Raw genomic sequence first — 26,537 nt, forward strand, 5'->3', positions numbered from 1 at the left:
TCCAGTAAAGCACACGCTTATTTTATAGTGTGTTGTTTTTATCATCCTGCTTTTTAATCATGTAAAGAGTCTTTGTGTCAAATAAATGTATTATCTTTATTCTTAAGCTCCTCAAAATGTCATTTCAATTAAGTAGCTGTGCAAAGTTACTTTCTACTTCGGCTCACTTTAATCCACAACTACGTAAAGATAAAAAAAAAAAAAAAAAGAACATCTGTCTGTCATGCAGTAATGACTTTAACTGAAATTTGGATTTTCTCACAAACTGTTAATAACTGCAGGAGTGAGAAGAGCAAACAATCCGACTAACTCCTGAGCTTCTGATGGAGCAAAGTCCTCTCATCCAAACACCTGCTTCCTCCCACGGCCTGCAGATTCCTACACCACAATTTACGAGGCAATAAAAAAATAAATCACGCCCCTGAATTCACGAGTTGTGTTTGTGGACACGGCGAGTTATTTAGGAAGGAGGAGCTGAACATTTTGATATATATGTGACTGCAACGATTTTCCCACTGTCCACGACCGCTGGGCTGGATGAAAAAGCCATCGGCAGGAGGAAACGATAATAATAATTAGTGTGAAGTGATAGTCGGATTAGTCTGATTTCCTCCAGCTGGAAAAACAAAAGCTGCTGCGGCTGCTTGTTCTCAGTCAACACTCGTTATCCTGCACCGAGGCCCTCTGAGTGTGTGTGTGTGTGTGTGTGTGTGTGTGTGTGTCACAAGGGCACATAGGGGGCAAAACACCTGCATAGTGACTTTCATACTGTTCCCACCGCCACACACACACACACACACACACACACACTCCCTCGAAAACTTTCTTTCATGCTTCAGATGTTTTCATTCCTCTCCATGGTGTGTGTGTGTGTGTGTGTGTGTGTGTGTGGACATGTAAAACTGACGTTGTAGGGACGTACATCAGCTTACGCGGCCACATTGTGGGGACCCATCCTCCTTCTATCAGACCAGAATGTCCACAGTGAGTTAATTTAGGGTGATGGTTTAGTAAAGGTCCATGTAATGCCCCCCAAAAGTTGTGAAGACGTGTGTGTGTGTGTGTGTGTGTGTGTGTGCGTCCACCACTGTACGTCTGTATTAAGACACGAGTCTGTGGAGACCATTCAGCGTCTATAGGGGAGGTCTGGGCACGAGGAGCAGAGGGAGGGAGGGAGCAGGTCAGGGGGAAGCATTGTCAGGTCGGTAATTATCAGATTTGCCGAGGCCTCAGCAGGACACACACACACACACACACACACACACACACACACACACACCTTAGCAAGCCCCGGGCCGAGGCTGAGAGAGGGGAGCCGTCAGTGGGACGAGTTGACAGGCCGACCCCCAGAGGGGAGACGATAGCCAGCGCTGCTCTGACAGCTGCTTAGTGGGAGATTCTGCCTGCTCAGGCTCAGAAACACACACACACACACACACACACACACACACACACACACACACACACACACAAACACACACTCCAACAAGCTCTGACACACACACACACACACACAGGAATGTATCTACACATCTCAATATCAATTAATTCTTCATGAGGAGGGGAGAATGTGTCATGATGGCGTTGAGAAAAAGGTAAAACACGTCGTGATGTGAGCTGCAGTTAAGATCCACGAGCTCAGTTAAAATGTTCATGTTGGTACCAGCGGTGTTGAGACCGGTTCCACTGGGTCCAAAATCTCCTGAGGGAACTGGAAAACATGATCACCGGGGCTGTAGAAGTTATTCGTCAGGAAAGATAAGTCAACATAAGTGCTGAAGCTTTATTTTAAGGCACTGGTACCATTTATTAAAAAGGTGTAGGCCTATAGAAACAGAGCCTTGTGAATAGCAGCCAATCAGAGATCCCCGTTCGGAGGGGTCTTGACACGGGTCGTGGTGGAGGGGCTACGGAGCAGCACGATGACAGCCAAGACTCTTATATTGCGTCCACATTTCCCACTGAGGATGTACAGAGAGACATAGACACCAAGAGACAGGAGGAAGCAAGAAAATGAGACGTCCTGTCCTCTGAACCGTCACGTGGGGCGACGTCCGCCATCTTGTTCAGAGTGTTTAAACATGATCCAGCAGAAACATGAGCTTCAGAGGGGGGGCGGTCTGCCAAATGGCGGATCAGAACAACTTCCAGTTCAAGTGACGTTCGAGGAGCGTGGAAATGAGCCCGACGTCGGCGCGCTGGTTTGAATACTCTGCCGCTCAGCAACGTGCTGATTGGATGACAGGAAAACCTCGCTGGAGCCTCAGTTTGATGAATGCTGCCGACGTTTGCCGTCATGCTGGAACTTGTTTCATTTAGGTTGAATCCACCATGTAAGGGATCTGACCCGGAAAGACAGAACAAATGGGCTGAACGCATTCCACAGACTGCAACAAGACCTGCAAACAGGAACTGAACATCATTAGAATCATAGAAAAGATGGTAGAACTGCTCCCGACCAGTTAACGAAGGGAACGTCTAAGCGTCTTCGCTCGCCACCTTCCCCGGGTCGTCTCCGTGTCTCCGTGTCTCCGTGTGTCTCCGTGTGTCTGTGGATGTGGTTCACCACTGACAGTTAATGAGCTGTGGTTTGTCAGCGAGCTTTAGGTCCCATTTCCTCCTCTGTCAGACGTGTGCGCACAACAACTTGTCAACGCGGTAATTTACACGGCAGAGTCGGGATCAAGACCTTACGGAGCGTGTAGGTCGCGTCGCGTGTGTGTGTGTGTGTGTGTACTGTATGTCGCGCTCCCTCGCTGCCTTCTCGTCTGTGTTGAGTCTGCTGATCTCTGACAGGAAGTGATCCGTGTCGCTGCGTACACATCAACAAACAGGACCCGAGTCTGTGAGGAGATGGCGGTGGAGGTAAGGGAGGACGCGGAGAGCAGGGTCAGAGGTCGACGTGGGAGGAGACCGTTGACTGACGGCATTTAGCAGCGGCGTGTCTGCTGTTTGTTTGACCAGAGGCTGGTCCTGTCATCGGGCCTCAACCCGACAGAGGAGACAAGACGGCGAGCGCAGCGCCTGAAGACAACACAGAGGTGGGCTGAGGTAAGAGAGGTGGGTAATTGAAGGTTGCGAGTTTGAATCTCCTGACAGGCAACGACAGTTTTATTCAGGAAACTGAATCATCTCCTCTCAGAGATGAAGCTCGCTGACAGAGACGCACACGTCTTCCTTTTAACTTTCCACTCATTTTACTCGATTACGTCTTCAAAAAGTCTTTCTTTAAAAGCTTGAAAAGGGATTTTTAAAACAAGAATTACATCCATCATGTGATGAAAAGTCAAATATCATCTGTTGAATCATATGTGTCTCTGCATTGATACCAGACCAGATGCTTCACTGAGCATAAAGTGAGACCTCGTCCATGCACGCCGGTCCCTGAACTGTCCAATGGGAGGCGTGCCCTTGGCTGACTAATAGCCTCATTGTTGCCATGCCAGCCGGTTGCTGTCAAGGCTACCGAGCTACAAGATGGACCCGGCTCAGGGGCCAGCCAGCTCCTATTTTTGGGTCTTCAGGGCCACTTTCTTAGGGGAACTGACAAGGCCTTCGCCAGCAGCTGATGGGAACTGGATCGAGTGTGTGTGTGTGTGTGTGTGTGTGTGTGTGTGTGTGTGTGTGTGTGTGTGTGTGAGTGTGTGTGTGTGTGTGCATGTCAGTGTGTGTGTATCCTAAACTTGGCACGCAACTCTGAGACACAGCGAAAGCAGCAAACTTCTCCGTCTCAGTCGGCGTCAGGAGGACTCTGCAGATGTTCTCCACTAGAGGGCGTCTCTCTGCAAAACACACAGCAGCAGAAGAGACAGAAGAAGATTACAGGAGCTGAATATGAAGATTTCTGACAAAGAACAAGAATTAAAAGTGGTTAAACACCAGAAGAAGATGGAGCTACTGATGTAGAAGACTCATAGTCACAATAGCAATATATTTAATGACTATGAAAGTCAATTTAGTGCATTTTCTTCATGTAAAAATTAAAATCAGTATAAAACAGTTGAGAAAAGACAAGGCAGTCATCTCAAAAGTCAATTTAATGTAATATTTACATGACTTCTCAATTCCCTTGAGGAGTCCTATAGAACACAGGATAAAAACATCAAGTGTCAAAAGAAAGAAAGAAAGAAAGAAAGAACAAGAAAAAACAGATATTTTATTAGAAATTGAATCTATAATCCACTAAATCCTGTATTTCTCCTTCTGTTTTTAAATACTGACTTTACTGAAGTTGGTCAGATGCTAAACTTCGTGTCGTTGTCTTCCTACGAGCCCAGTCAGCAGAATAAAATGTTTGCATTCTACATATCGACAAAATCACGGCTACGTTCAACAGAAACGTTTCAACACATCTGTGGTTGTGCAGAAAGAATTTGTCATCCTTCATCCTGAACTCAATGAATCACATAGACGTATTGTTTCACATGATAACAAACGTGTCAGGCTGAATTCTGGGAGAAGATTAACGATAAGGTCACACACCCAAAAAAAAAAGAAAAAAGAAAGCCATAAAAAACATGGAGTCTTGTGTTTGAATTTTTCAATGTGAACATCATCCGGCTTCAGCGAAGAGCTGGAACGAGCCGACACACAACACGTCATACAGACAGGCTGGAATGAGCTACAGAGCAGCAGAATACATGTCGGCAATTTATATTTCTGCAAACCACCGATATGATAAAACTACATGTCGTTACGTAACAACTTTATGTTTCTTTAGGTCTCATTTTTAAACATTTGATGATGTGACGACGCTGCACTTCTGTTCTGTTTAGGTTCAAGTACAAAAAACACTTGAAAAAGATCATGTTTGGACTTGAAATATGTTTTTGAAAGTTGCCTCATTGATGAAAATCAGATGCTGTGACGCCACAATGATCCGCGACACACCCTGACATGAGATACATGACACAACAAAGTAAAAAGAAAATGAGCTGAAAATTAGATGATTTTTCGACCTATTTGAGAAGAGAAGGGAGAACTTCACCCGTCTCTGTATGTTCAACGTGTAAAAAGCACATGAAGATATTAAACTTGGGGCCGGCCCCGGCGTGTGGAGAGTGATGGCGTCCTGCTGGAGTGGAAGGTGAGCGTTGTGTTCCGCCTCAGAGACCTTGGAGCCTGCTGTGCTGCAGCTGCATGTGTGTGTTAACTCCTGCTGTACTTTTATGTGTAGTTTACTGCCCCTTGAGCATTTTCAGGAGGAAGGAGGGAAGCAATGTCCAGTTTCTGGTCCAAACCCGGCAGCGTCCAGCCCTCTGCAGCGCTTTTATTTACAGCGTTGGCGTGTGATGGAAGAGCCACAACGTCTCTCCCAATAACAGATTGTCATTTTGACGGCGACGCCACAGGGGGAGCGAGCAACAGCCTGAGTCCATCCCTCTGAAACACTGTTTACTCCCGGGAAGGTCACAAGGCCGCATCAGAGCACAGGGACACACACTTCCATGCACACACACACACACACAAACACACACTTGCGTTAGAAACCTTATATTTTCTATATGCAGATTCATCATCGTGCTCATCGTTCTCATTAAATCACAGCTTCTAACCACAAAAAGGAAACGCGCGTGATCAATCATCATTTGCTGTCTCAGCTCGTTATCCCGTGCACTTCAGCCCGCAGCAGCAAGGATTCATGGGAGTTTTTTTAAAGTGCCACTGCAGCACAATCAATCAGAAGCACCATGGAGATCTATAGATAGATTTGTGTAAACGTACAGTCATCGTGAACATGCAGATACACACACATACACAACAAGACGACTTCCTCTCACATGAGTTATAGCCGCTCCACAATAGCTCCAATAATAGTTTCCCATCTCTGCGCTCGTGACGGCGGCGACCCCTCCCTGACCCTTCGGTTGTGGTCACGGGAGGCGCTCCACTTCGCTTCTGGTTTCATTCACGCCAGCGAGGCAGTAAACAGACGCAGCGTCAAGGAGGGTTTTTAAAAACAGTGTTTGTCCTGCAGAGACGCTGCAGGGCGCCACCCGTCTGCACCAGAGAAGAAGAAACACAGCGATTATCTGAGATAAATAACCCCGAAAAACCTTTTTGGTACTTCAGAGTTGTTGATGCGATGGACTGCAACTACAACAAAACCTGGTTTAAAGGGCGACTCCACCAATTTAACACATTGAAGTGTGTTTACAGGTCTCACAGGAGAGCTACAGATATGAAGAAAGGGAGTACATAACATGTGGAAGCTGCGTATAATCTGTTAAACTGCCCAGAGATATGTCATTCAGTGGCGTGGGTGCATTGTGGGTAATGTAGGCAAACGAGAAATAAATGAAACATGAATAAAACTTAAAGGGATATTCCGGTGTAAGTTTAATCCATGGTCTAAATCACCGTGAAACTGTGTTAGACTCCCTCTCGAGAGATCAAGTTAGCAGACCGCTAATTTACGGAGTTTTATCAACCTCAGAAACGACCGCACGACAACAATACACTGCAGTAAACGGATCCAAATATAAACCGCCACCAAAAAGCCACAAATAATGCTCAGAACAGCACCAAACTTCAGCAACAGTACAAATAGGGTCTCAGCACATAGTCCGGGGCATCTAACCTCCGCTAGCTTAGCTGGATTTCTATTGTGAAGCTAAAAACAGATTTCAACTCTCCTCCATCAGCTTCCGGGTCGGGGAAGTCCCGACGCGACGATTACCGAGTGCGGTTAGAAATGCTCAATTCCGTTCTTTTCCCTGTCCGCTCTCGATAATAACTGTTATAAACTGGCAGGTAAGACACATATGAACTTTGATTGCTTTTCCATGGAGTCATAATCATACATTTTCATCCATGAGTCGCGGAACTCTACTGCACTCGGTAATCGACTCGTCGGGACTTCCCGTCAACAGGAAGCTGCTGCAGAAGAGTGGTAAATTTAGTCAGCTCTTCAGTAGAAATCCAGCTAAGCTAGCGGAGGTTAGATGCCCCGGACTATGTGCTGAGACCCTATTTGTACTGTTGCTGAAGTTTGGTGCTGTTCTGAGCATTATTTGTGGCTTTTTGGTGGCGGTTTATATTTGGATCCATTTACTGCAGTGTATTGTTGTCGTGCGGTCGTTTCTGAGGTTGATAAAACTCCGTAAATTAGCGGTCTGCTAACTTGATCTCTTGAGAGGGAGTCTAACACAGTTTCACGGTGATTTAGACCATGGATTAAACTTACACTGGAATATCCCTTTAAACTGCCCCCAGATATGTCACTCAGTGGCTTAGGTGCATTGTGGGTAATGTAGGCAAACGAGAAATAAATGAAACATGAATAAAACTTAATCTGAGACACGGAGAGACATTTTCCTCAGTTACAGTGGCTGGTTAACGATGAGGACACTACCTGCATCTTCTGTTAGTGAGAGCAGAAATTACATACTGAGCCTTTAAACTCTCTGAGCTCTTTTATACAATTAAAATCCTCACAATATAACCTTCTCATTCAGCCACAGCTCCCAGAAAGCAGGAGGATTTGCACGGGATTTGAACAATCAACTACTTTTTAAAAGTATCATGTTGAATAAATATTCCTAACAAACCTAATATCACCAGTTGATACACAGATATTCAGCGAAAACACGTCGTTGAAACATAAACATACAAAAAAATAATCCAGAACCAGCCAACAGCTCCAGAGTCACATCACTGCTATTTATTCTCTCATGTCCCAAAACACTCACACGGCTGCTCACCACACAGTCGCAGCTGAGTTCATAAGTGATGAGCGTTTGGAGCTTAGTTCTCGTCTTTATGCTCAGATCAATGAGGATTTTCCATTAAAATCCTGAATGACAGTGACGGTGAATCGGGGATTAGCGTTTCTTTCAGTGTGGAATAATGAGTGATAAACTGGGAACTTAACTCATCCTCTGTAAAGAAGCCGGAGTCACCGTAAACACTAGTTTGCCCTCAATAGCCTGAAATGAAAACCGCAAGTGAGAGTCACACATGCTGAGCTTTACTCTCACCCGACACGTCTGCAGTCGACTTCAGCACCTGTTGTCTGGTAATAAACTGATTTTAAAAACTACTGTTGTCATTTTGAGTCAGTTTTTTGTGTTTCAAATACGTTTGTGTAAAAAAGAAAAGCAGAGTTTTTGTTTTAGGGAAAGAATTTCATGAACAAACTGGATTCAGCGCGATTATTATGAAATTCTATCACTGGTGTCTTCGTTTGTAACAGCTGAAGGCTTCTAAGGTTGAATAGATGTGACATCGCACATGTAAAAGTAAAGTGTTAAGAGGCGAATACAAACGTAGTAAGTTAAGTTTTACAACATTATTCATTATGAAATTGTTGCCAAACAGATTTATTTCCAGTATATTTCTTCCCAAAATCTAAAGATATGTGTTGGAATTCTGCGTTAAAATTGCTTAATTTCCATTTTCATGTTCATGTCCTTTAAAAAAAACTCATACAAACTGCATATTGAAATCTCATTGGCTACATGATGTGTCAATCATCCGGTGTCTGATACGTGAGTGGCTCAGGAGGGAGCAAGAACGTAGAGCGAGTTGTTGTCCCGTCTTACTGATCGCTTGTTGGCCGTTCGCTGTTTCAGGCCACGGGACGGGCATAGACGCTCAAAAGAGGCGTTTATCATCAGGTAAGAGGTCGGCAGGCAACTTAGAGTTTAAATAGAAGTTTTCTTTCCTTGTAGTCGAGGTCAGCGTCGACTTTAAACTCATCATGTCAAGACTTTCCAGAGACAGCATGCTCCCAACCTGCTGAGGAGGTGAGGAACGTCTTCCTTTTTCCTGGATTGCTGTTCTGGATCTGACCTCGACCCCTGACATGTACACACTTCCCTCGTTGGGAATCAATTAAACGTTACTACATTAAACCTGAACTCCTCCGTCCTCTGTGTCGGCCTCTCTCGGCTCTTCCTCCCGTTTAATGGCCCATTTCCCTGTTGACGCTCCTGCCGGGGGAGGGGGGAGTAAAACAAATGTCCCCACACTTCCTGCTCTCCTGGACCGAGCTCGGGGCACCTGGGAGCTCAGCTGTCGCAGGATGTGGGAAACCGCAGGACTCCCCGAGGATCCAGCAGACACACAGCAGGTGTGTGTGCTGCAGTGTTGATAGCAGTCGGAGCGTTTGTGCTGCTGCTGCTCTTGAGATCAAGCGAGGAATTTCATTTCATCCAGTCTCACATGCTGCGTTTTGATCTTTGAAGTGAATTTGATGCTCAAGTTCGGTGGTGCAGATTGTTTTAACACAAGAGGAGCTGCAAATGGCAAATTCTTCCATTTGTCTTCAGTCAGTCACGACAGATTCTGTTCTGATCCTTCGGGAGGAGAGCCCAGAGATGACTCTTGATCCTCTGGGATTAAGGGGCTGTCCACATGCCTGTCATGTCTTTTCATGTTCTTGTTATTTGGTCTGTCCTGTTGTTGTTTGTAATGTGCAATGGTGACCACATGAGTTTCCCACTTGTGGGATAATAAAGTTTACCTTGACCTTGACAGGGACGAAAACAATCTTTTTTCCCTCCGTCTTTCTCGGCATTGTTTTGCGTCCATACGGATCCACGAAAACGACCGAAAACGCTGTAGTTCATATTCCAGGCCTATAGGTGGCGCTTGACATTCACAAAAAACAGAGAAGAAGAGAGGGAGCATGCGCAGAAAGCTTTCGCTCTGTATACAAACAGACAGTAGACGGAGAAACCGAACACAACAAGAAGAAGATGAAAATGGCTAGTGCAAGGAAACCAGAATCGTTCGTGTGGACCGTTAATGGGGTCGAACTGCTGCTGCGACTCACACTCAACTACAAGGCGAGTAAGTTGCAAGAAAGGCTCAATATCTTCTGCAGCACGAACACGAGCATGTAGTCCGCCATTGTTGTTGTTGTTGTTATGAGACGTCGCGGGGTGGGGCGATGGCGTCATCGTTTTGGAAAGTATGCGGATTCGCCGTCCACATGAAAACGGGAGGGCTGCGTTTTCGGATTTTTACACTCTGAGACCCGTTTTCAAAAAAGAGTGTTTCCAGGATCCGTATGGACGGTCGGCCAAAACGATGCAATACATGTGCGATTTCACAAAAGAGCGTCCTCATCTGGACGGCCCCTAAAACATGTCTTCAATCCTGTTTATCAGCCTGACTGCAGCGGTGATCAGCGGAGGTGATCGCCATTGTCGGGCGTTTCTGCTCTGAGTGCTGACTGGAGCTGGAGGGGAAAATGGACTTTATTCTTTACTTCATGAATGTGACTTAACAGAGAGAAGCAAGAGAACCGGAGTCTCTGGTGAGTGCTGAGTGGAGTCAGAGGTTGACCTGAATTCACACACACAGACAAACATCCTCAATGTGTCTGTCGGTCTGGACGAAACATCCTGCAGTCAAACTCGCTTCGCTGCTGGTGAACACACATTTAAAAAAAACCTTCCCTGGCAGAAAGGTTTTATTCTCGTAACATGGCCGACACATTCCTGTCGCCGCTCAGATGGGTTAGAGAGAGAAACGCTGTCATGATTCCAGCTCTCTGATCTTCTGTGGCCGACGCACACACACACACACACACACACACACACACACACACACACACACACACACACACACACAGCAGAGGACAGGCCTGTACATGACGTGAGCACTACTGCATTGCAGAGGTTTGTGTTCGAGTGTGTGTGTGTGAGTGAGTGTGTCATTCTTTCTCTGTTGGGCCGAGGACTATTTCAGGGTGTGGACAAAAAAACACGCCATGGAGAATGTGTGTGTGTGTGTGCGTGTGTGAGCATTAAGCCCCGCCCACTGGGCACTGACAAACATGTCAATCAAACCATCGGCACTGCAAGACTACTGGCTCCTGTCAAGGCTGTGTGTGTGTGTGTGTGTGTGTGTGTGTGTGTGCAGACACCTTACTTCTGCTATGATTAGACCTGCAGAATCATTCCACAGATATATTAGCTGTTTAATCCAGCGCAGGTCGACGAGGTCACACACAACCTGCTGCCTGATGAAGACACACACACAAACACACACACACACACACGCACGCACACACGCACACACACACGGCATAGTGTGTATGCACATATATGACACACGCCACATGTATGTAGAGCCTGACAGATATCCCTTCACATGACTTTCTACATACATACAGAACTACAGTGTCAAATGTAATGAACTCTGATGGAGCCATGTGTGCAGTGTTAACATTAAAGGACAACTGAAGTATCTTAAGACTTGTTCTAAAACAGAAAAACAACCAAAGAAAAGGCTTTTAAACTCAGCCGAATTATCTATTAGCACTTCCTGTTTGCAGTGAACCTGTGGATGTACAGACACCTATCACTGGGTTACTGTGATACTGAATAAAACTTAAAAACATGATGTTTCTAAGGCAAGTTCTGCGCATTTAAAGAGTGACTTTTTTTTTGAGGATTTCTGAGCTGATTTATGGAGTCATCCTCTCCTCACCTCCATGATGATATAAAGTCAGGTGAAGTGTCATAGTGTAGTCCACAAACATTTCTGGAGCTTCACAGTAAAACAGAGTTTCAGCATGCTGCTAAACATCCTCACAGGTGTCAGATGGAGGGCTGCCAGCATCATTACACGTCTCTTTGGCTAATTACATGTCCAACAGGCTCATTAACTGATTCACTGGACTGAGTTACAGCATCAAGTTCAGCTCAGAGGAAACTCGACCCGAGAGCACCTGATACACACACACACACACACACACAGGTACAGACACACACACACACACCCACACAGGTACAGACACACACACATATGTAAACACACACCTCTCAAATAGCTTGAGGAGCTGATGAGTCGACGCAGATTGGAGACGTTCACATGAACCAGATGAGGTTCCTTAATGATCCGAACCCGTTGAGCAAAAACAAACTTCCTGCTTGTGTGTACTGAAGATGATTTTAAAGGGTCAGTTCATGTAAATTACAAAAATGTTTCCCTCTCTCTGTGTTTCGAGATCTGTCGAAAGCCTCGACACATCCGCCTGAATAAATGCTGACATTTCTACAAACCAAGGATCTGTGTTCGGTGTTCTGGTTCCGTCCTGTGTTCCTGTGCTCCGGCCCAGCCTGATCCCCCTCCACACACACACACACACACACACACACACACACACACACACACACACACACACACACACACGCTTCTCTCCCATCAGCCTCAGTAGCACCGCCCTGTTCTCAGTGTGTCTCTCCGCCTGCATCTCATCCCCTCCTTAGTTTAGTTTGGACTTTAGCCTGTGTTGATCCAGTGCCTGTTCTCCAGCCCTGATGTGCTCCCTGGGATCCTAACTCGTTCCCTGTGGTCCTCAGAAGTTGATCTGGCTCATTGTGCTGTTTCTTGAAGAAGTTTGAGCCTCTCATCGCCTGTGTGTCTCGTATTTGGATCCTTCCTGTGTGTGATTGTGACAGCATCGATGTCTTCACTCCCTCATATCTGTATATTGCATCCAAACTGCCACTGAGCGACGTCACTGGAGGCAGTTTGTCAGATAACATGCAGCTTCTTACTCATCATCCTCACAGGTCATCCTACCCCAGGTGATGAGAACGTGATGATGTCATCACGAACAACTTCATTTACAACTTTCTCTCAAAACACAAACCTTAAAACAAAACGACACTGAGCAGATTTACAGTTCTGGTGGTAAATGAAGTTACAGTAAAGCCTCTTTGACGCATCACTGTTCACTGTGCTGTGGTGGAACTATAAATCACTGATCTGAGCTCAGACACCTCATGTGTCAGAGACAAACCTGCTGTATGAACACTGATCCAGGGACCTGCGCTCAGTTTGTGGTGAGACCTTGTAAATGTCTTCACTCTGGAAGTGAAAGTGAAAGTTAATTGCAGGAAGCTTCCCTGAGAAGCAGCAATAAACATCCTCCACCCGTCCGCCCTGCTGTCATCCCGCGGGCGTAAGGATGACAAACTCCCGAGCAGCGGCGGTGCAGGGGGCCCTTGACCCCCCTTCTGGTCTGGAGGCTTCCCAGCTGTGAGCCTCTGCCCGCCCGGCCTCCGGGGGCCCCGGTGGTCGAAGTGATCTATTGCCGGTGTCCGTCCGGCCAGAAGCGGGCCGGTCCCGCCTGAGCGCGGCGCTCCGGAGGCCCGTGTTTAGCCTGATCCAGGAAACAGGCCCTTCCTCCGCCTAAACACGGAGTGCCGCTCGGGGACCGGCAGCAGCACGCCGCAGCTCGGCTCTGCGTCCTCCGGCGGAGGCGGGGTGACTGGCAGGTCAACGAGGACGCGCATTATTTGACGTTTACGCGCACTGGTAGATACTCAGTACCTGTGCGTAAAATCCCAAACCCGTGCGTAAAAGCGAATCAAGCGCGAAATAAGAAAGACACACAGACGCTCTTTTATTTTGAGTATTTGAAAAACATTTCTTTTTTTTTCCAATTTAACAATTAAAATAAAGGAAGTAAAAGGTTAAAATGAGATTTTGGAGTTGAGTGTGATGCTAAGATGACTTGGAGACCTTTAACCTCAGACACGTTCTTATTTCACAGGAAGCGTTTGTAAAAAATAAAATGAATCGACGGTTCGCTTCTGTTTCTGTCTCTGCAGGCTGCGGTTTAATAGTTTGAGGGAATCTTTTCCGCCTTCATTCAGAGTTAATTCATCAGGGCTGACAGAGGTCGTGTGAGTGGGAACTTTCTCTGCGTTTTCTGAACAAGTGAGTTCCTGTAGGGCAGCAGAGCCGTTCGGGAGGAGAGGGGGTGGGCGGGGGTGGGTGGTGTCCAGGCTGGAGAACATATATCCCTCTTCATGTAATGTTTTTTTCGGCTTTGGAGGGCAAATCATAAAGAGGACGAGGAGGAATTCTGCTCGTCCACAGACGCCTTCAGTGTTCCTCTTTGGATGTTTGATATCGGAAACCAAGGGAGAAAAAAAAGCTACAAAGTTGAAGCTGCTCAGTTTAAAAGCATTTCTTCTGAGGGATAATGGATCAAAGATAAAGAAAGCACAACGCGCTTCAGCTGCCTGTGTTTAACTTAAAAAAAAAACACAAAGTGGTTTAATGTCTTCTTCTTTTGTCCTTCTTTGGCCTTAAACATTTACAGTCTGCCTCCCTGAGATGAGCTCATGGAGAATCTCGTGAATAATGTGATGTTAGACGGAAATGTATCCAAGAACAAAACAAATAACAAATTCATCTTTCAGGGTCGTTTTCACCTCTCAGCCACATCTTCTGCTGCTCATGTGGGTATTTTAATTCATATTGTTTGAAAACTGATTTTAAAAAAAGATTTTAAGAGCTTCAGTCGAAATTGAGTCGGTTTCTGTGGATGAAAAGTTTTATGATTCCATTTTTAAAAGATTGTTTCGTCTCTTTTTCCGTTTTTTTGTCTAAAAAAAATAAGTTAAAGTAAGACTCATTTTCTTAAAGTCTTTCTTTTCTTTGTCTTTACGCGTGTGTTGCTTCCTCGCTGAGTCTCTCGGTGTTTCGGGGTGAGACGCACCAGAGAAGCGACCTGACACCCGGACAGGAGAACTCCGGTCCGGGGGCCTGGCAGCGCTCAGCCTGCCCCGCAGTGATTGATGGTAGAAACCCTCTGCAGGTTGTAAAGCAGCCAGGCTGGACGCTGTTTAGGAGATAGAGAGCTGATAAAGGAGAGAGAGAGAGATAGAAAAAAGGGGGGCTCTAATGGTGCAGGAGGGGAATCCGGACTGTCTGCGCCGTGATGGAGTGGTCTGTCTCCACCCTGGAGGCACTAATGCCCCCAAGTTTATACACAGACAGACCGACTTCTGCTCGGAGGAGACGGGAGTCACATCATCACACCGCCTGCGTTTATCAGGGGAAATTATTCATCATAAAAACGCTCCAGTCCTCGAAAGCTCTGAGAAAATTAATCCCTGCGGTGTGATAAGGCTGAAAGCTCATTTGTTCTTTTGTTTTTTGTTTCCACTCCTGGAGACGCCTCTGCGCGATTCTCTCATCAAATTAGGAGCAACAAGCTTCTCTGGAACTTTCTACTTGAGTTGAGAAACAACACGGTCATTAATCAGAGCGCGGCGGCTGTAACGACTTGTTTCCTCCGCAGTAATAACAATGGAAGTGGAGGCTTTAGGAGTCGATGCGCAGGGGCGGTGGGGCTCAACTCCGCCGCGTCCAGCTCGAGTTTATTCCTCCTCCATCGCGCCACAATATGAGAAACAAAATAACAAAACACGCATCTATCACTCTGAAGACATCGCCTGCTCTCCTCTGGCGCGTTTATATACAAGTCTCCCGGCCTTAATGCGCGCAGGGGTGGAGATCATTTACTTTATTTGCACGGTTAAGAAAAAAAAAACAAAAAACAAAAAGCACACACACACACACACACACACACACACACACACACACACACACACACACCGCTTCGTCCTCGTTTCATTTCCCACATAAATCAGGAATTCCTCTGCCGGTAAAAGTCGGTCGTTTGTCAGCGGACTCTGGCGTGCCGGGTGACAGAAAACGAGAAACAGAAGTCCCATTAGGTAAACCATTCAACGCCACAATTTATACAGCAGGCCGGGCGGGTTCATAAACAGAGCCGGGTTGCGTCATGCGGTGTATTTGGAGGGTTGTGTGTGTGTGTGTGTGTGTGTGTGTGTGTGTGTGTGTGTGTGTGTGTGTGTGAGATGTAGAGGCCTGTCCCCAAAAATGTAACGTCGCAGAGGTCTGAATGAGGAGCGGAGGCCTGTCGTCCGCACCGAGCTGGAGCTGCTCTCTGTTCAGCTTCTTGTGCGGGTTTTGCGGGTTTTTACGCATCAACGTCGGACAAACAGAAAAGTGTTCAGACTGAATTTAATCTACATATTAGTCTGTTTCTATGGTAACAGGATAAATCCAGGCCCCATTATTTTTGTTTTGTTTTTGTTTTCTTCAGTTGTTGGAGGTGTGTGTGTGTGTGCGTGTGTGTGTGTGTGTGTGGCCGCCGGTCGCGTCCTGCCGGGGCGGACGTGGACGTTACGGATCACTGAGATAGCGTCTTCCCACTCTGCTTAATGGAGCTATTACTGGCTGCAGGCCTCTGCTATCTAAACACACCAATCACGCACGCACACACGCACGCACGCGTGATTGAACCCGTGCACGAGCGAGCATTTAACCCCACTGGTCACCGGGACGCGCGACCTTTTACGCACGGCCGCCGGAGAGAAGAGGAGGAGCGGCTCTGAGGAAGAATCATGGTGTTTTTTTTAATATATTTTATTTTTATTTTATGTTAACGTCAATTTTACTCGTGTGAAATATTATAATAAATCTTATAAGTTTATGATTTATGTTTTAAACGAGAGTTTAGTTTTATTATTTCAGTGTTTCCGTCAGAACTCTCTTAAAATAAATGAAATGTTTTGCGCTGAAAAGCTTTTATAATATAATAACAATCAGTTTTATTTTTCTTCTATGTAGAATCTTTATGTCAAAATATAGAAAATAAAACAGGAATTTATTTGTTGGGAAAAAAAACATTTTAACGATCGACGAAAGTAAATTAAATTCCTTATTTCTGTGATTATTCTGGTGTAAACTGTTCACGTGAAAGCGGGATCACGATTAATTTAAAGTCTGAAAAATATAAATTAGTTTGTTTGAACCACACGTGTGTTTATCTCAGAGCGTAAAACAGAATTATGTTTTTATCGCATGTTGGAAATATGAGAAAAAATGCGTAAAAAGAAAAAGTTAAATTTACCAAAACTTCACAATTAAATGTGACTTGAACATTTTTCTAAATAAATGGTGCTTTAAAAAACCGACATCTTTAATTCAGCAGACGGATTTAACTATTAACACATGTCGTTTGTTTAATTACATTACAAAATAATATTTAACATGTATTTAAAAAAAACCCGGATGTATGTCGGCTTAATTCATATTTTTCTTATATATGAAACTTTTTTGAGATTTAAAAGTTTTCTGGCTTTTATTTTCTCAATAATTTATTCCGACTTTGTATTTCGTCACCACGATAATGTGTGTTTGTTCTAACATACACATCACAAGTGTGTGTGTGTTACGTTTAATGTCCTAATAAAGTTTGAGTGTTTCTTTAGGTGGCTGACGGTCGTTCATACGTCACACACACTACACACACGCACACACACACACACACACACACACACACACACACACACACACACACACACACTGGCTGAGATTATCTCTCCTCTCTCTCCATCCAACCATTCAGAGCCGCCTGGCGCCTCTGCTGGGCCGCAAATGACAGCAGACAAGAGGTGTAGCATTTCCTATTGTTGCCCCCGTCAGGGACACACACACACACACACACACACACACACACACACACACACACACACACACACACACACACACAAAGGCCTTAAAACCTCCGACTACCCAAAAACAACATACTTTCTTGGAAATACTAAAGTTATTATTTCATCTTCAGCTTTTAATCAGAGAAAAAGTGCCTCTGATCAGCGTTTGTTGTGATATTCTGTTTATTATCCTCTTCATCACTTTAACATTATAAGAATTATATGAAGATTTTTATTCTCTTTCGGACTCTGAAGTCCATTTTGCAACATGAGGTCAAAATTCAAAAAGAGAAGTTTTTCTCTCTCAACAAAAAGTTGGTGGTTGTTGTAAATGTCAGCAGAAGTAGAGCTCAGTACTTTGATACAGTACTTTATAAATAAAGTACTGTATTAAAGTACTTTAACCCTTCAGACTCCTGCTAGCTCGTCACTGACTGTCTAATCTCAGGTTGTGTGGAAGATAAAGGCCCAAACAGAAGCTCCACAAAAGGTCACAGTCTTTCCTTCCAGCTCTGTCAGCACCGGGCAGGTTGTAGAGCTGGAAACCCTCCTCCTCCTCCTCCTCCTCCTCCTCCTCCTCCTCCTCCTCCTCCTCCTCCCTCCTCCCCTCCTCCTCCCCCTGATGGATGTTTATCTGAGTGGCACTCTGCAGTCAGTTGGATGAAGCTCACAGTCCTCTACAGGTTTCCCTGCATCGCTCCACACACCGTGACAAAACACCTCAGAGGTTCTTAGACGTCTGGTCATCAGAATATTCAACATTCGCTCTTAAAAAGCAGCTGCCTTCCTGCTCGAGACGGGCGAGATTGTATCCACATGTGTTGTCAAAACAAAACAAGGAGCTAAAAGAGGCTGAAGGTGGAAACAATTCTGAAATCTGTCAGGGAAAAAATACAAAACACACAAATATGAACACGAGTCTACGAGCCTGCAAGTGGAGAATGACTCTCTGATGTTTGGATGTTGGAGAGTGACGAAGAAAACAGGCAGGAAGTGAGCCAGTAATTCTCTTCTTCTTCTTCTTCTTCTTGTGTTGTTTTTTATTGTTTTGTTTTGCTTTTTTTGTGAGTTGTTAATTCCTCATGCGACTCTGTTAGCTTCATTATACAACGCATCATCCTTTAAAGGACGGTTCTTAAGCACTCTCAGGTGACGTCTTGACTTTACAATATTTACGATTTGGAAAGAAAATCGGGAGCACTGTATCACTAGAGTGACCGCTAACTGCTGCTAACTGTGGCTGCCAGTACGAGTTAGCTCAGTTAGCCGTGCAGCTAACGGTCCCGACTGGGAGGCCAGGAGGTGCTGGTGCAGGAAGCTTGTGCCGTGATGGGCCAGAGCTAGCTGGAGTCGACATCGCTGCAACACAAAGCACATAGAAATCATAACGTCAGAACTGTTCTTCACATTCTGATAATGATCTGAGTAAATTCTTTAGGTTTTTAGCTAAAATTTCTACATATTGCACCTTTAAAAAGTAGAAGTTGCCCATGAGGTCATATTAAATCTCTTGAACATGTTGTTGGATGCTGATGTGTATCGCCATGTTTTTAAAAAGTCGATCTTCCTGTAAGTTAAATTAGATTATTGGAGACATTTCTAAGAAAAGAAAATGTCAACTAACTTTTTTATGTTTTTATGAATTCTATTGAAAATAAACCAAATTAAAAACTGAGATAGAAGGGTTGAGAGATGGAGAGGCAAATAATCTTGACTTTGACTTGAGTGACTTTCATGATCTGGATTAATTAGACACAAAAGTCTTTGTTAGGGTTAGAAAAATATCACGTTTTGGATTAAAAAGCCTTTTTTTCGTTGCTGTAAACGCAGCAGGAAGTTGTCGCGAGCGCTCCTTAATGATGTCCAGTAGTTTCGCACATACACACACACATACGTTGAAACGCAGTCTTGAACTGTGGTCACTGGCTTGCCATCCCTGTCGCCGGTAAGGCCCCGCTGTCACCTCGACCTACCGTCAGAAAAGTCAAGTTTTAAAGGCTACAAGGTGATTTATTAGTCATCATAAAACACAGAGTTGTATAACACATTGAAAGTCTTCATGCTACACAAATTACAGAACATATATGAAGTTATTAATATACAAAAAATCACGTAGAGCATCTTTGGAGTCTGTGTCAGGGTGAATGATGGCAGCAGCAGCAGGATGGTCGGAACACGTCCATCAGCTGTGAGCATCGTTGTTATAAACACGAGTCCAGCTCTGCAGTCCTGAGACCGCAAACATCTGCTTTCTTACCTGATTTTCTGTTAACTGGTATTTATTTGTTCTACGACATAAACTCCATCATCAAATGTCCCACAGTTTAATTATTTCAGTTTTTAATGAAGCTCTTCATGTGTTAAAAACAGTTAGCGGTTGCTAACGAGTGTCTGAATGAGACTACAGAGGTTGAACACGGAGACTCATCTACTCACTAGTCCGTCTTTACAGGCCACTTTAGTTACACACTGTTCTAACTCTGACTTTACAACTTGTACATTGATCAGTTTATAGAAAACCTGTAAATCAATCCTGGGAGCCTTTCAAGGACTCCTGGAGACTCCTGAACCTTCAGTTTGGACGTCTCGTCCGGGAATAACTGTCCAACCAGAAAACAAAAACCAAACTCTCGGTCACTAAACTTTAAACCAAAACAGTTGTAATTTCTTTCCAATAGCTGCTTCGGAGCGTTGCTCCACGTGACACACAGCGCTCAGTCTGGCGTCGTTGGATTTAATGCTTATTTAAAGTAAATGGAGGCGGCCGGGTGCCAGTCTAAACACTATCCCGCCTTGTTTGGCACTTTTTTACGAGGACGCGCTGATGATGATATAGCGTGAATCGGGGAGAGTCGCCGGGGAGTCTGCAGAGACGGACGCACGTATATCTGTCTGTCTGCGGCTTCCATAGAAAGAAAGTGCACATCAGGATATTTACTACCTGCTGGGACACACAGGAGGGACAGACAGAGGCCTCACAACTGGATCCACTTCTGTTTTTTCAGTCTAAAGATACATCTAATATTTCACATTTCTGTCCAAACAAATAACAGTAATTCACACATACATTCCTGCACTGATGGCGGTGGCACACCAGCACACCAGGAGCTGGTTTGGGGTTCAGTATCTTGCCCAAGGACACATCGACATGCAGACCAAGGGAATCAAACCAGCAACCTTCAAGTTACAAGATGCTGACTCTGCCCCTGAGCCACAGCCGCCTCTGTTGCCCCTTTACACACCGACAATTCTGTTCTTAAAAGACTCAAAACACAAAAGGATGATGAAAATGAAAACTGCAGATTTATGTGTGTGTGTAAACTGGGCAACCTTATTTCCAAATTTGAGGATTTGACTTTAAAACCGAAGAAGAAGAACACAAAAGACGACGGAGGAGTTTAAACTGAGTTCAGGTTTTCATTTCACTTTGGGTCATTTGGAGCTGAAAGCTCTGAACCCACGTCACGATCTTTTTAACACGTAAGTGATTTAGTTGTGTTGACAGAAAGCTTTAAAATCTGCGACTCTATCATCTGTTCGAGCGTGAAAACAGAATGAAAGCTGCTTAGTTTAATGATTGTTGGCGCTCTATATCACGAGGTTCAGGTGGAAAAGATGAGAAAACGTGAAATATTTTTTACTTTTTGTTCAATAAAAATGTGTTTTAAATAAACAGGATGCCTAATTGTTTTTATTTTTATAATCTGAGCAGAATTGGCAGAAAAGTTCTACAGAAATTTAAAGAATATCAACATATTATATAATAGTATTATCTCTTGGATTTAGAAAATTCAACACCAGACTTTTAAAATTGTGTTCCCCTTCTAATTGGCCTCTCAAGGCCTCCGTAGCGTTCCACCTCACATCCCAACACAAGAGGTGATCGATCGCGAACTTTAAACAGTTTGTGCAACACTAACTTCTGTTTTTGAGGTTTCGTCGTGCTGACAAAAAGTTTCAGAGGAAAAAAAAAAGTTTTGTAAAAGATATCTGATGTCAAACTTACTGAAGATGACAGTCTCAGTCTCTGCACTGACCTTTAAACCTCCTCCACTCATTTCATCTCTTATTTCCACATCAGTTGAACATGTTTCTTTATCCGGCTGGAGTTTGGTTGAACGTCCACAACAAAACAACCACAAACAGAAATCTACATCCCAGCAGAGGGTCACATCCTGTCATCCTGCTGAGAGTTGTGCAGGTTTAACAGCACGAAGAGGAGTTTAGAATCTGCTGACTTAAAAAAAAACACACACGTTTTTAGTCGTAAAGATGATGAATTGAAATAAAGCTGTTATATTATGAATCACATTGACAACAGATTGAGCCGATGGAGAGAAGAGATTCAGTGTGATCGAGTGTTTTTAATGAAAGAAGAGAAATGAGTGCAAGAAATGTTGTGATTTTGTGAAAACAATCAGAAAGTTTAGTTGAATCATTCAGCTGGTGAGTGTCTGAAAGTGTCTTAATAAAAGTAATAAAATACGAAATGTGTGTATTTCTCTGTGTTTAAAATTGATTTCTTGAAGTCAAACTTTCCGAGGCTGTAATTTGGACAGAAGCCCGCAGGAGGAGCGCAGGCAGCCGGGTGACAGAGGCGAGGAGGTCCCGCTGGAAAAAACGGAAAGGGGAGCTGATAGGAGCAGATTACACCGAGCTAAAAACGTCAGTCAGTTTTCCTGGAGGAATCTTAATTGCCCCGGGGGGCCCTTCTTATCGGCCCAGGGCGGTTATTAATACAACACCCGCGATAAAGAGGACGGAGAGACACCGAGAGCAGCTGCTGCCGGACGGGCCGGGCTGCAGGAACCGAACAGGAGGGTCGAGTCCAACATGGAGTCACAGTGAAAGACGATTCATAAAGTAAATAGTGTGTGTTCCAGATATATGGAAGCCCGGAAGGACATTTTAATGACTTTGCTGTTGCGTAAAATGAAATGAAATGATTCTTCTGGTGTGTTTGGAAATGTTATAATCTGCTCTCAGATTAAGAATGGGGGCAGCAGTTAGAAAATCCAACATTTCCCGTATTTTCTAAATGAATTTGACCACTTTAAGCCAAATTAAAACCTCTCGACTAAAGGCCGGAGAAACGTGGAGCTGTGGAGATTCTCACGTCTCTTCATCAGCCGCACTTGTTTTGTCCTGATGGTCAGAGCGTGATGATGGAAACCACCATTCAGTAAAACTACAAGGCAAAGTAGTTTCACCCCCCCCACCTGACTCTATGATCTCTTGACCTGACCGTTGACCTTGACGCTCCACTGTTCTTTTCAGCCAGCATGGAGCGCCTGCTCTCCAAAGAGCGCACAGATTTACGCACGAACCAACACAAGAACCCCAACGACTAGGGACCGACTCTGGGGTAATGAAAACTGCTCATAACGTGTTTAAGAAAAGTTAATGTGCAGGCCACATATTTTCTGTCAGAGTGAAGGTTTCACCGAGCTTCATTTAATCACGTCTGTGCGTAAAGATGCGTTAGAAGGAGGCACAGTGAGTACAGTTGGATAAACGCGGAGGACAGTGGAGGAGCAGAAGGGCCTCAGCGGATTTCTCTGTCCACCATATTCACACAAAACAAACCGGGTACATGAACACACGTCACACGCTCCACCTCCCCTCTCCCCGTCTCTCTCTCCCTCTCTCTCTCTCTCTCTCCCAAACCCTTCCAGCCCACACGGACTTTCCATTTCACACACACACCCCTCCCCCTGACATCAGAGGAGGCAGAGGCGCTCCTTCGCCCCGGTCCAAACTCCACTTACAAAGCCCGACATTATATCTGTCAGAGAGGAGACCTGCATGGACAAAACCGGGACTAATACCCATCTTTTCGGGCGATTTACGGCGATGAGGGATTCCAGAGGCTTAACGCACCTCCAATTACCAAAGAAGGGGCTATTAAGCTCAATTATTTGTTAGGTAGAGAGTGGGAAAGGAGAAGGGGTGTGCATGTTACTCGGCGGGCTTCATTTCCTTGGTGCTGCACAGCAGGAGCTGGATGACATGATGCTGCAGAGCCCGCTCACCTCCACGCCGTTTTCTGTCAAGGATATCCTCAAGCTGGAGCAGCAGCAGCAGCAGTCCGGAGCCCTGGAGCTCCAGCACCGGCCGCACACTCAGCAGCAGCTGGCCGGCTCTCCTCCCCAGCAGCACTTCCAAACCCCGCCGTCCTGCATGCTCGCCGGGGCCCGGGACAGTCCCTCCTTCTCGGACGGAGAGGACAACCTGGCGTACCTCAGCGCGCTGGCGGTGCGGGAGGAGGACCGCGGGGAGACCAGCCTGTCCCCGGACATGTACGTGCATCCCGGGCTGCAGGGAGCCAAGCTGGAAGCCGCCGAGCTGGAGGAGCAGGAGAGCAGTGAGTTGAGCTGCTACAGGCCAGACAAAAGGCAACAAAGGACACGTGTAACAATAATTATCACAGAAAAACACACAATTCCAGCGATTTACAGTGAAAATATCAGAGAGATTCAGCATAAAACATGAATACAAGCAGCTGATTTAAATGTTCAGTCTCGCATTTTAAGTGGCTTCAAAATAATTTGCATGTTTAGCAACAAAAACAACTGAACCGAGCTGCAGTCACGGCTCAGCTGTGGACATGTCTCTACTGTTACACACAAGGTAGTTTATTATTCTAATCTATTAAGAATCTAATTATTTACAGCCGATTAACAGACATGTAATATGTTTTTTGGGGGTTATTTAAGCGTCAAACACAACGTGAGCCAGCTGGGAAAAAAAAGAAAAACATGCTTCATGTCAGTTTCTGTTCTGTTGGCTCATTATTCCAGGGTTTTATTTTTAAAATTATAATAATCCTCAAATATTTACAAAGAAACGCTCCCAGAGCTCCAAATATAAATTGTGCAAAAACTAGAACGTGTAATTAGAGTTGAACAGAGTGTGAACAGGTTGGGTTTTGGACCGTATCCGTCCTCGGAGGCCTGTCGTGGTCCTGCTCCAACCTTCACACACGTTTATCCCAATAAAGAGCTATCAAATGGTGGAAGTCAGCGTTCTGGGCCTGAGACGGATCCAGTGAAGTCTGTAAATGTCAAACACTCTGTAGTGGTTCAGCTGCGCGTCCCTGTTCTGCCGAGTCTGTTATGATGTGTGGACCATAAACCGACAATTAGTTTAAAGAGGCTTGTAAAAGGAATAAATGACACCGCGAAGTAGCGCCGATAAACAGAGAGAGGCAGAGACACGCTGCAGGAGATCATCCATCACTGAAACAGTTCAAATCTCGAGCTCTGAATTCAGAAAGGCACCAAAACTGAAACTGTGTAGAAAAAATATGTTGTTGTATCTTTTTTTTACATCCGCCTCTCTTCTGTTTTTATATCTTATTTTCTTACTTTTGGAATAATTCCTGAGAGTTTTGTTGGTTCTCGCTCAAAACATTTTGTAGTTTTTAAGGAAATCTTGAAGGGAAAGTCTCGTGTTCTGACTGTTGTCTGGTTTCTTGCAGCGGACAGATATATTATCATATTATATTATCTTTTTATTGTGGAGTGAAAGATTTGGCACAGTGTTTCTTTTCTACGCGTAAAAAAAAACAATATTTGTAGGTTTTTTTTGTGACTTTATGTGACCTTCTTATCTCACCCAGAGAGCTGCGGGCTGGTGTCCCGGGAGGAGGCGGTGGAAGGCGGGCAGGGCGACTCGGAGCGGCCGGTGCAGAAGCAGAGGAGCCGGCGGAGGCCCCGGGTGCTCTTCTCCCAGGCGCAGGTCTTCGAGCTGGAGCGGCGCTTCAAGCAACAGCGCTACCTGTCCGCCCCTGAGCGCGAGCACCTGGCGACCACCCTCAAACTCACCTCGAACCAGGTGAAGATCTGGTTCCAGAACCGCCGCTACAAGTGCAAACGGCAGCGGCAGGACAAGTCTCTGGAGGCGGCGGGGCAGCACCACCCTCCCCCGCCTCGGCGCGTCGCCGTGCCGGTGCTGGTCCGCGATGGGAAGCCGTGTCTGGGCGGCGCGCAGAGCTACGCGGCCGCTGCTCCGTACGGCTCCAACCCGTACAGTTATAACGGATACCAAGCCTACACATACAACAACCCCGCGTACAACACCAACTACAGCTGCACGTACACCAGCATCCCCGCCCTGCCTCCGTCCAGCACCTCCAACGCCTTCATGAACATGAACTTGGGGAACGTGAGCGGCCTCGGCGGCTCCCCACAGGCCCAAACACACCAAGGGACAGCGGTCACATCCTGCCAGGGCTCCCTGCAGGGGATCCGGGCCTGGTAGCCTCCCTCACGACAGAACTAGTCTCTCTTTTTCTCTCTCTCTCTCTTTTTTTTTTTTTATGGAGCTCTTTTTATTTGGGTCAACCACATCCGTATAGAAGTGTGTGTGTTAACTCGGTCCAAACGCCCCAGAACACAGTATTTTCTTATATAACGGAGAGAGTTTGGATTCAGCTGCCGGATGAGGTGAAATTTCACTCATACTTCCGGTTCTTCAGGTGTGTCAGAGCCGATGTTGGCGTGCGTAAAAAGGCTGGATGACATCCGAACAGTGACAGTGTGAAACTACATTGTTGGTGCTCCAGTTCGGCACCTGTGGGACTGAAGCGCGGAGGAGAAATGAAGCACAGAGTTTGGCGCATTTCTCCAAATCTGAACTCGATTTTTTTTTAAAAATGTTTGTTTTTAACCTGGTATATTTTTAGACTGTGGAGAGATTTGAATTGCTTTAAAACATTTTTTTTTTTTTTTTTTTTGGTTCAACAGAGAATTGTTTTAGTCTATTTCACATCTATTCAAATAAATCAGAGAAATTAGAAAAGGTGCGTTTGATTCTGTATCAAAAACAAAACAAACAACAAAACGTTTTCTACGTTTTCTTTTCGATGTTAAACTTTCAGTACTCGAAATGCATAATAAATACTGAAACAGCATTTCCCCTGTAAAAGGAAAAGAAAGAGTAATTATATAGTATAGCCTATTATTGCTCCCACTGTGCCCATAAAATGAATCACATGCACGGGGGCAAATTTCTGCTCATGAACATGTTGAGGGGAGAGCTGCTGGAAGAGGCCGGGGCCACAGGAACTCTTTGTCCCGGTGCCAGGCGACGTGAAAGGAGGAAGTTATTCTCCATTTGAGGTCCTTTAAAGGACGCGATTAAGCACCTAAAAGAGCGAGCTGCAGCCGGGCCGAGGCGCGGGGAATAATGGCTCTTATTGGATTGTCGGACAAAAGGTGTGTGGTAGGCAGAGCCGGGCACTCAGCAAAGACA

At 45.3% G+C, this 26,537-nt stretch overlaps 1 protein-coding gene across 1 annotated transcript; it reads left to right on the top strand.

The window, feature by feature from the left end:
* The first annotated feature begins 22,967 nt into the window (after window positions 1-22,967).
* LOC115587372 (homeobox protein Nkx-2.3-like) lies at window positions 22,968-26,084 on the top strand. Its single transcript, XM_030427214.1, has 2 exons — window positions 22,968-23,646; window positions 24,904-26,084. The coding sequence occupies exons 1-2, from the start codon at window positions 23,238-23,240 to the stop codon at window positions 25,542-25,544; spliced, it is 1,050 nt and encodes a 349-aa protein (XP_030283074.1). The 5' UTR covers window positions 22,968-23,237; the 3' UTR covers window positions 25,545-26,084.
* Window positions 26,085-26,537: the final 453 nt, after the last annotated feature.

Source organism: Sparus aurata, chromosome 1 (assembly GCF_900880675.1).
Source record: "Sparus aurata chromosome 1, fSpaAur1.1, whole genome shotgun sequence".
Lineage (NCBI taxonomy): Eukaryota > Metazoa > Chordata > Actinopteri > Spariformes > Sparidae > Sparus > Sparus aurata.

Excerpts from the sequence above, each read along its gene's own strand:
- LOC115587372 (XM_030427214.1), top strand. The coding sequence starts at position 23,238 with ATGTTACTCGGCGGGCTTCATTTCCTTGGTGCTGCACAGCAGGAGCTG. Across the intron at positions 23,647-24,903 it reads GCTGGAGGAGCAGGAGAGCA|AGAGCTGCGGGCTGGTGTCC; the intron begins GTGAGTTGAGCT and ends TATCTCACCCAG.